We start from the raw sequence: 11,333 nt of genomic DNA, 5'->3' as shown, positions 1-11,333 counted from the left end.
CTCAGACAAAGGCAACAGCATCTGCCTTCCAAGTCAGTCTTGGTTTTGACCATCAGGGTTGTCTTGTCAGACTTCTACATTTTGCCCCCACAGAGAAAGTATTCAGTGTCTTTTTCCTACATCCTTCCACTCATTTTTAAATATTCRTTGCTTCACCTAAGAAACAACAGARTTTCTAAAGAGCAGCAGAATTTRTACAGGCGAGATATTTCATGCATCTTGATCCACAGGGCATTAATTATTTCTGGTTTCCAAGTGAAGCACTGTGAATTTTAAAGCACCACACATAATGTGGTCATTTCCAGCAAATCATACATTACAGGTTCATTTGCTATTTATGCTTCTGGACTTACTAAAGTGACTTGACCTTCCCCTTCTAGCTGGACAAATGGAWAGGTCTTACAGCAAGTGCTTTATCTTGGCATAGTCAGTTCTTTTTTGACTGCATTTGGACTGGGAATTCTCGAGGACAGGGGATTTCTCCCTGTCAAAACCACATGATTTAGAGCAGCTGAGAAGTGGCACAATGGAGGAAACAGAAGAAGCAATCTTTAACTTTCTGAAACTTTTGAATGCCATGGTGAGCCTACTTTCAGGGTAAGTTTTCAGCAAAGCTTTTAAATTAACACTGGAAATTATTTCCTCATGAGTAAGACCAGCCCGGAATATTCCCACACCAGCCAAGCTCCGTTTGAAATCAGATTTGCAGCATCATTAGCCTTCTCTAAAATGCTGCATGTATTATATGAATAGTATTACAAGAAATAACCTTACAATGGTCGCATATTAGCACAAAAGGAAAAAGGGAAACCCATTTAAGTTTCATGATTTAAGGGGGTGTRTGGGCACAAGAATGAGAGAGAATCGGAGCAGACAGAGTTATGTACGGAAATGTTTGAGGGATGTTTGAGGGAAAGAAAGGCTGAGGGCGCCACGGGAGCTGCCTGAAGGCAGAAGGAGGCGGAATGTCAGCAGATGGCACTCGGGCTGCAGCACAGCCCCAGAGCTCACACGGTCCCTCAGAGATCCCAGCAAACACACCGAGCGGTCGGCAATGGGAAAGCTTAAAGGTAATCTGCCACGACAAGGGGAGAGCATCTTTTCCCGTGCAACTTAGGCATTTTTCCCTCCCTGGTCACCTTCCGCCTCACCCCATAATTACCCCGAAGCTGTAGAAACAATAAGGGATTTAACTCCAGCTCCGTTTYTAAGCAAGGCTACGATCAGAACAGCCTAAGGAAGGCAGCACTGTCACCGCTCAACAAGAGCTTAGAAAAAAATCGCAAGGCTCAATGCCGAACTTCGTTTCTAAAATTAAGGTGCTGCCCCTTAATGTCCAAGCAGTGGACATTCACAGGAGGCAGTGGTGTCCCGCTCTGATCGAGTGCCTGGAGCTGTAACCACTGAGAATAAAGGTGAGTGCTCTTCTCTGCAGGCAGCTGCCCTGCATCCATAAATCGCTGTGTGCAGGTTCTGCTTCTGTTTGCCGAAACTTTGTTCCCTCCTCACTGCCWGCAGAGTTCGCAGAATCCCTTAAGAAATGTGAGGAAACACAACGCTAAAACTAACCTGCCTAATACCTTATAAAACATATGTACTGTTTCTATAAGTAAGCATTAAAACCACGGTAAATAAGTCATTAATCTTTAATAAAACTTCTGTTAAAAAAGCATATTTATATTCCCTGGCAGGGAATATTAGAGCTGCACACAGCTACTAAGACTGAACATTTTCTTTTCCAGTGCAGGTRTTGTTGGCACTGCTGGGCTGAACCCAAAACATCTTCGAAGCTGGGTCAAAAAGKTCCATGAATATCCAGGYACTGAGGAAATTAAAAAGATGTCCSAGAAGTGGCAGGATCCAGGACTGGCTCTAAAGCTCTCCCAGCTTTTTGTGTTGGAAACACAACTATTCAGGTAGCTTTATGATCTAATGGGAGCATTGAAKGCTATGAAACAAATAAACAAATAAACCCTTCTCTGTTGATTAAAAACAAGTATTTTAGCTTTTTTCCCTTCTTATGCAGCCAGTAATAGCGCTGCCCCTCACAGCACTGCACATGCTATTGTTCAGCAGCTGCTGCTTATCCATCCTTTTGGATGAAATGTTGCTTTGCTCTTCCCCTCGTGAACAGTAATGCATGGGGACAAAGCTGGCCTGGAATTATTGTCTGCAGGGCTCAGGTCACWGACAGCATTTGTTCTCTCTGCCACAGCTCAGCGTGGAGCTGGGAAAGCAGGTATGACAGCCACAGATCCAGGGAGTGTGGGAGGGAAGCAGAAGAGGAGGGGCGTGAGGAAGCCGAGCTGCTGCTGCTCTGCCGCTGTTCYGAGCTCCCGGGGCAGCCTCATCCTCTGCTCTCCTGGCACGGGCTTTTTCTCTGCCACACTGACACCCACTGCCAAACCTGGATGTCACCTCCTGGATGACACAAATTCCTCAACCCCCTTTTCTGCCAGCCCCTGGAATAATCTGTGCCAGAGACAGAGGGAACTTGGAAGAATCATCTGAAGAGAATTGGTCCACGAAGGAAAGACACGGCATCGGAAAAGGCAAAAGTTCACCTCTGGCCACCCCTTACAAACACAGACGCACCTGCCAGCAGGCAGGGCTGCAGTGACTGTCCTTGCCTGGCTCATGGAGGAGCAGGGAGACAAATCTGTGCTTTCCCTTGGAGCCAACACCAGCAAGTGCAGCCTTGACACCAACCAAACTGCGGCCCCAACATGCTGGGCGGGAGCGACCCGGGGCGGTCCGGAGGTGGTGATTGTACCCGTGCTTTTTGGGTTGATTTTTCTCCTGGGAATGGTGGGAAACACGTTAGTGTTGGTCGTTTTGGGGCGTCTCCGGCCCGGGGGCCGCCCATCRCGCAGCGCCACCAACGTCTTCATCCTGAACTTGAGCATCGCGGAYTTCTCCTTCCTGCTCTTCTGCGTTCCCTTCCAGGCCACCATCTACTCCCTGCCAGAGTGGATCTTCGGTGCCTTCTTTTGCAAGTGGGTTCACTACCTGGCCATGGCAACGATGCTGGTCAGCATCTTCACGCTGGTGGCCATGTCTGTGGACAGGTACATCGCCGTGGTCCAYGCCAAACGCTCGCCCTGCATCCGCAGCAAGCGCAACGCTGCCCTGGGCGTGGCGGTCATTTGGCTGCTGTCCCTGCTCATCGCCATCCCCGTGGCCCAGCACCAGGCCCTCATGAGTGGCCATCAGCAGGCMCCCAACAGCTCTTTCTGCTGGGAGCACTGGGCACACGGTTCCACAGCCAAGCAGATGTACAAGATCACCATCCTGCTGGTGGGGTACCTCCTACCCCTGCTGTTCATCACCTGCTGCTATGCCAAGGTGGGTGCCAGGGGTTGAAATAATGTTTAAAGGGAGGGAAAGATCCCAGGCTCTTGGTGGCTTTTGTGTGTACACAGCTACACAGCCAATTAACTGATCCATCCGTTTCCTTATTCTCTCCTGGTACAGGATACTGTTTTGAGTCAGGGGGAGGGAAGGAAAACAGAGGATGAAATCACACAAAAATGATTACAACTACTAAGATGACACCCAGCCTAACACCCGAACCTCCTATAGACTCTTGCTGCTTTTTCATATTTTTCATTTTGTTCTTTCTGAATAACAAATGTTTGCTTCTGGCCAGAGGAAAAACCCACAGAGGGATGAACATTTCCAGGTTATTGCTGTGCTGTAACCAGGTTTCAAAAGCTAGATCTAGATGGTAATTGAGAATTGCCTTCAGTGCTCCAACACACCTTATCACTCTCCTCTGAAGGGAGAGGGCTCTTTGACCACCACATTTGTTTGTGCTGCCTTCAGGAGAGGCAGGACAGTGGCACAGGGTACAGGACCAGCAGCCTGCTCTCTGCCCATGTGCATCATCAGCCTAGGGAATAAATGTAGACAACCTGAGGCACACTATAAAATTCAAAACCCATGTGAAAACTCCTGTGGATTTCAGCACAGTGCCAGCTGAACTCTATATATGCTGAACTGCTGGAAGCATAGCAGTTCTAATGCTCTTTCCAAACCTTATTTCTTGAAAGAGAAAGTGGAGAGTTTAGAATTAAAAGTCTGAAAGCTTCAAATTCATCTTTGAAGTAATGTTAAGACAATTATTTTAAATTTTTGGTGCTTGTATGAGTAATTGAAGTACTAATATACAAAGTTCAATGTTCCATCCAATATATTGCTCCTTTTTCCACCCCCAAGGTTTTATACCATCTCCATACGAAAGTGAAGAACATTTCCAAGAAGTCAGAGAGATCAAAGAAGAAGGTAAATATCTTTAGTTTAATCTGCAAAGTCACTTTTCCCTTCTCTTCCATTACCTGTGATCTTTCTGCTGTCTGTCATTGTCCCATTTACCACAACATCGTACCCAGAGTCTGTGTTATTTGAAGACATGTAAGGGCTAGAAGGACAGCTTAAGAGGGCCCTGTTTTCTTAGGACAAACTACTCATGGGCAATGTTTAGATACACTATCATAAAATTAGTTACAACCACATTTTGTTTGAATGGGTCCAGTTTATGAATAATCCAGAGAGCTGTGACAACTGTCAGTGTTCAAACACCTGCTGAAAAGAACAAATTTGTCTTTAGAAGAATACTACAAATCCTACAGATAGGTATACATCACCAAAAAGAAAAGGAAATGTACATGGTTTGTGAAYGGTAAGCTTTCAAGTTAGAGGATTATTATATTCAAACTACAGCAACCTTTTCAATTCATGCACACATGAAATTTTGCAAAAATCTCCCTTGAACAAAGTTTGCTGCATCCTGACTTCACATTCCATTATCAACAGAGTTTGATCTTTAATTCAGATCCCCACGTGGAAATTTTTATATGTTTGCCATCTACATGTCAATGTTGGACATGCTCAATTTAATGTGTTTTTCCATTTATATGTAACATCTGTGCATTAGATCAAGGAAGATTGTTTAGAACTTTTTCAAGCTTAGGATGAAATTCTGCATGATGAACTAAGACTGTGCCTGCAGAAGAGATACATGCCTGGCTGTTTTCCCATTCAATGCCATACTACCTGTACAAATTTGCTAACCTTGAAAATCAGAAGCTGCAGGATTCCACTTTGAAGCTTTGGATAATCATTTTTTGAGGACAGCCAGCAAGACCACATGCTAAGAAATCCTGTGCACCCCTCTATCACAAATAAASTATATTTCAGTTCTGTTAATTCTTTTCTGAACTCTGAACAGCAAGCCTGTAATTTGGCTCCAAGGAAAGTTAACAATTCCTTGCCTGACAGTGTTGCAAATTGTTTCATAAGAGCCCAGCCCCAGGAATTCTGATCGTACATCTGCCTTAAGTAAGACGATTTAATGATGGAAATTAATGCAAACCAAGATCTATCATGGCCCTGTGGTGCTTTACTGTCCTCTGGAGCACACCATGGTTCCACAGCGTTTACTCAGTTGGGTCTTGCACATCTTTAAAGAACAAATAATAAGGCTTGCAAACTGAACAATTTGCAATGGTTTTTTTTTTCAAATTAAGAATGTTTCTTGGGGTGTGAATTTCACAGCTATTTTGCAATGTCCCTTGAAAGGATGGTAGGAGTTCTGGGACCTTGAGGCCAAAAGCTTCAATTAACAGACCAAATGAGCTGTTTAAAGATAACAAATTAGTACTGTGCTTTTCTGTTGGTTAGCTACAATAGAAAGGTGAGCCGTGCTTACCTGGTGGGTAAACAAATCAGCTGTTCATTGCTTCCAGAGCTGAGTAAACACAGAGACATATGGAGTTATTTGGGACACTCCCTGGAGTGCTGCACTTTGAAGGTCATACAACAACTTGAGGTAAAACACACAGAATTCCTTCAAGGTAGATGATATTCCTGAAYATCTTGGCCAAGAGAAGCAGATAAAAGTTGCACTGTAACTGCTTTCCTACATGSTAAACTAATTATTTGGCTGTTGTTYATGCATACTGAAGGYTTTCATGTAGACAATGAATGGGATGTTCAAGGTCTTGGCATCTGAGGAACAGCAAATACAGCAAAGGAGTGTGGAAGATCCTGGGACTTACTGAGCAAAAGAATATAATTCAGAAATGAAATCCTGCACATTGTCTGGTTAACAGGAGCCCAGGGCAGCAGGAATTAAGAGCATCATTACCAATTAGGGGATAATAGAAATATCCCCATGCTCATACACACTTATGAATACAAAGTGAATAAGTTTCAAGGGCAYCAACAGAGGAGATTAGTGGCATGATCCCAGAATGAGAGATGTGCAGATGAACAGTTTGAACAGTGKAGGTTGCTGGGAAATGAAGAGTCCCTCTTAGCACATTAATCAAAATGAACCGATAACATCTGAAAATATATTTACTTTAATCCCTCTTCTTCTTCATCTGCCATCCCTGTCTCAAAGAAAAAAGACACAGGACAGTGAAAAAGAGTAATTTCAGTGTTTTCAAACCACTGAAAAATTACACTCAAGTGTAATAAACARAAGACCAAAGGGCAGAGATAAGTGCTTCAAAAGTAATTAACAGATGTGTGCGCTCTGAAGCAGAGGAAGCCACTACCCAACATCTAATTTAGTTGAGAATAGGTATGGCATTTTTTGAACAAGCTGACTGGAACATTCTGCATTTATCACTATGAGCATGTTTCTGGAGATCAAATTGTGCTTGGGACCTTTCTGTCAGAACTTTATGGGTRTAAAGGAAAAGAATGTTTGCAAATCCATCAGGGGGAGCCAGATTTGCAAACAAAACAAACAAGAAYGTGGCACCAGGAGTGAAGAAACTGGTGGTTTTTCCTTTGCACGTTGGCTCACAGATGGACTCAGAGCAAAGGGATGTTCTTGATTGAGTATCCCAGAATACACAGCCACAAAAATTGTTTTCCTCAGAGGTTGGTAAGTACCTCCAGAAGTATAGTGGTATATTGCACTGGGCCTGGGCACTGACACAGGGTACCTGAAGTATTTAAATCAAAAGCTTAAAGCACCATGGGTCACTCCTTTTTTTCCAAGTCTTCATTACAGTAAATGACAATGTATAGTGAAGTCTGTAACTCTGCAGTTTACCAAAATCAAGTCTGGGACAATCAAAACATATGCCAATTGTCTCTCAAACTTCAAGAAAAAAAAAAAAGATACAAGTTAGAGATTAGCATAACAGGAGAAAAGACWTATCACATCATCAGATATCAGACATCCTCCTACAGAGCAGTAACAAAGGAAGAATCAATAGTTATTTGCTGATAAGACCATGTAGATGAACAGGCATAGGCTTCTTTATGCTTCTTCACTTAGAAACATGGAAGAAAAAAAAAGAGAAAAAATAAATCTCACCATATTCAGGAAACAGCAGTTGTCTCACTAAYGAAGCCCAGTGCATCTGCAAGCCAGTACTGTTTAATAAAAACCTAATTGAATGTTCTTTCCCATTTTTGTGTGGCTGAGGTACACAGTAGAAATTGATGGTCTGATCAGCTCTGAAAAATGATGTGCAGCTGGGCTGTCTCCAACTGGGACTAAACTAGGAGAGTGACAAGCTCTCTACCCCTCTAGACTGTTTGATGCACTCTATATTTTAATCTCAGGATTGTTTATTAATCTAACATCCACATAGTTCTTCCTAAAATATGTAAATCCATRGAATACTTAAAGCATTTGACTCATTACAGGACAACCTTAATTTTCAATATTCAGCTTGACAAGATGCATGACGAGTTGAGGCTTTCATTAGAAGCTTATCAAGAACAGCTCTAAAACACAATTAAATGTTAAAGACTTCATCATCCTCCAGAATGAGGTATYTCCCCCCAGATGTTTTTTAAACACATTTCCAATTGCTTTTTGAAGGACAGGGGAAGGCTGAAAGCAAGAAATACCTCGACCAGGGCCAGGCAAAAAAAAATAATCAAAGGGCAAAATGGACAAAGAAAGGCAGGAAAGTATAAATGAGAGGTAGATGGCCTACAAAGAAAACAAAAGAATAAGCAAGTAAATTCAAGACAACCTKCATTTGACAGAAAGAAGCGGGGGGAGAGGCAGGAACAGGACTTTATCTAATTATCTGACACACAAAAATATCTCCTTGTCTTTGTTTGACACCATGCTATTGATTCACTGTGCAGCTTAAACACATTTCAACAAATAACACAGTAAGTTGTTTTCTGCTTGAAAGACTTACAGGAGTCTTTAAGTCTCTGTTAAGAGATTTAAATAAGTAGTGGCCATTGTACATATCTATTATGGAGTCATCAAAACTTCCGGGTCAAACCAGATGGTTTGCATTGAGTAGGGACAGCTTGGCCAACAGWAATGCAGTAACTGTGCAAACTATCACAGCCCACAAAAGAAGCTCCAAGAGTACAAAAGCTATTTGGATCAGTCCTCCATGGCTGGTCCCAGACTGTAGTAGYRATAGTTTAAGCTACAACAAAGTTAYCATATTAAAAGGCAAACAGTGTTTTCAGTTTCCATTGTCTTAAGGATATGTTCCCTAACTTGAAATAATAGACAGGAGATCCATTTTYAAAACCTGTTTCTTGAGTCATGAATCATGTACATTATTGCTTGAACATTGCCTGTGTTTTCCATCTGCAAAACCCCAAAAAGCCGGACCCCAGAAACAGCTTTGTCCTATTAGATAACAACTGCAAACCCATTTTGTAAYACTCAGCCCTATGTTAAATGCACGGTTTGTTATTTCACAATAAAAGGGGGGGAAAGACTAGATATATAAGCCTTATTCAAAAGAGTATTTCASTGCTTGTAGCCCCCTAATTTAAGCAGATGGATGCTATGAAAGGTTGCCAGGGTAACAAACCAAAGCTRCTTAACATTGCTAGAGGGTAAAGAAGTAGCACCATTATTGCTGGTGAAAGCTAATGATGGGACCTGTTTATTAATCATTTCTGTGGTACCCATCATACACAGTGGGTAAGCCAGATCCCACAAGACCACTWGGTCTGTGTCTTTCAGTCTCATCAACTTCTAATGATTCCAGTGTATTTCTAAGGGCAAGGTCTGGCTCCCAGCATGGTCAGTTTGAGGATGTTTGGTGGTTCAGTTTGTTCACTCTCAGGGAAACATCTTTGTTATCTCAGCTGTCAGCATTCTAGCAGGTGAAACAAGGAAGCACCTGGAGTATGCCAGGTACACAATGAACCTACAGGCTATTGCCTTTCAAGATTAAGGCAAACTTATTTGAGAGACCTATTTGACAGAAACCCCTTTTTCACACTTATATTGTAATTTTGTTGTCATGCAGTAACATCTTTCTTAGAGAGGTTGATGGGTACAATTAAATGTAGCCATGACAACCACCGATTAAATTAATTTTTGTCCTAGAAAATTATCCCTTTTCTAGGAAAATAACTTTACACTATTCACTGAAAATCAAGCAAGGGATTTGCTGACAGAAGCATTGACTTAGACTAGYAAGGCTGTAAATATTGAGCTGAAATGAAATGTAAGTTTTAATTTTTTTCCACTGCTTTTCTGCTACTTGTACAACAATTCTCCTTAGGGGAAGGATATCATCKGCATGTTTGCAAGTTGTTGTATTTATTAAATTGTAAAATGCAAATGAGGAACACTAAATACCATAGTTAAAAAGATGACACTGTGCAGAGAACCAAGTGGGGAGAGAGGAGGGAACTCACCAGCTATGCATCTGCTACAGAACCCCAGAATGGAAGGATTAAATGAAGAAAATTTGCTCACCTTGTATTACCATTTGTATTTTTGAAAATTCATTAAGTCAGGTGAAATTAGCCCTACAAAAACATTAGSAAAGGATCTTAGGGCCCCCAAGTCGGTAATCTCCGAGCCTTGCTAGGCATTCAGTGAGTGTTCTAGAAGTACAAAGTGAGAGAAAAGCAACATCATCAGCTTTCTTAAACTTGAAAAGTAGGATGCTGCTTCCACAAGCCTCAGGGTCTTACAGAGAGAAAGTTGAAGTGARTTGTAGCTTAATTTTATTTACWGTCACGATTAACCTTAATTTTGTATGGTGATTTCAAAGAGCACTGTTYTCAGGAAAATTTTACCTCAAGTCAAGCTTTGGGATTTACAAATGACAGACTGTGGCAGAGGCTGGCCAGCTCACTGGGGAGCAAGCACTGCAGGGACACACCTCTAACCCAGCCAGCACAGGGTTAGTCCCTGCAGGCACAGGAAGCCTCCCTCAGGCCAATCCAGCTAGGACCATTTCTAAACCAAAGAGCACTGCATATTTAAAATAAATCCTCTATGCATTGGCTTTCTGGGTTTCTCCCATAAAAGTGAWGATACTGGAAAACCTTTCTCTGCAGGCCAGTCTTTATTACTCCTTTCAGTGGCATGTTTCCTTGCAAGCTGTTTTCCCCTGMAGTTATTTTCAATAGCCTTAATGCTCCTCAGCTTCCAAATGTTAGGAAATATTATTTCCAGTCATCCTTGTAACACAGTTAGCATTGTTGCAGCCTTTGTACTGTTTGAAGTTTTACAGACACTGCCTCTATTGTCTATCATTGTTGGCTTGAGCCAAAACCAGTCAATCCAAGTTTAACAGAGTTTTTAGCATCCTTTTTCATATTGGCACAATTAGCCCACCTGGCAGTCATCAGTATTGCATCACCTGTGTTATGCTGCCTTCACTACTGACAGAGGAAAGCATTCCACAGACTCACTTGATCACTGTGATCGTTTAATACACGACCTTGTCTTTYCCAGACAGCGCAGACAGTGCTTCTSGTGGTTGCTGTGTTCCTGCTCTCCTGGCTGCCACACCACATCATCACCATGTGGGCAGAGTTTGGSCACTTTCCCCTGAACAACATCTCCTTCACCTTCCGCATCATCTCTCACTGCTTGGCCTACGGGAACTCTTGCATCAACCCCATCCTTTACGCTTTCCTCTCGGARAATTTCCGCAAGGCCTGCCGGCAAGTCTTCACCTGCAAGTTCTTCCTGCRGCCGGTTTCGGCTGAGAAGCTGGCCAGAGTGCGCATGGAGAACTTCTCTACCACACACTCCACCACGAACGTGTAAATCAGGCTCACAAATATGTTTCAGGAGGGAGAGGAGGGCAGAAGGCTCTGTCTGGGGAGAACAGGTGTACAAATGCATTCCAGGGAGCCGTGGAGTCTGCAAAAATGTGGACTTTGCCAGATCACTGGAGTGGTAGGAGACATTTCCCTCTGGCTGTGATGACACTTGACAGAGCTTGTCTTAGGGTGTCTTGTTAGACACTGGGCTATGTGCAAGAGAAGTACCTGAACGCCTGTGAGAGAGAGCCCAACTGCACTTGTGGTTGTGCCCATAGGATATAAAATAAGACTTACACTGAAGGTAGAAT

General features: G+C 42.8%; 1 protein-coding gene across 1 annotated transcript; it reads left to right on the top strand.

Moving 5' to 3' along the window:
* Positions 1-2,621: 2,621 nt before the first annotated feature.
* LOC130572691 (galanin receptor type 1-like) lies at positions 2,622-11,224 on the top strand. Its single transcript, XM_057364545.1, has 3 exons — positions 2,622-3,345; positions 4,219-4,284; positions 10,709-11,224. Exons 1-3 carry the CDS (start codon positions 2,638-2,640, stop codon positions 11,024-11,026), a joined length of 1,092 nt encoding a protein of 363 aa, XP_057220528.1. The 5' UTR covers positions 2,622-2,637; the 3' UTR covers positions 11,027-11,224.
* The last annotated feature ends 109 nt before the right edge of the window (positions 11,225-11,333 follow it).

Source organism: Malurus melanocephalus, unplaced genomic scaffold (assembly GCF_030028575.1).
Source record: "Malurus melanocephalus ecotype Western Australia unplaced genomic scaffold, MMel_1.1 scaffold_40, whole genome shotgun sequence".
Lineage (NCBI taxonomy): Eukaryota > Metazoa > Chordata > Aves > Passeriformes > Maluridae > Malurus > Malurus melanocephalus.
This window is presented reverse-complemented; position numbering and strand designations above follow the sequence as displayed.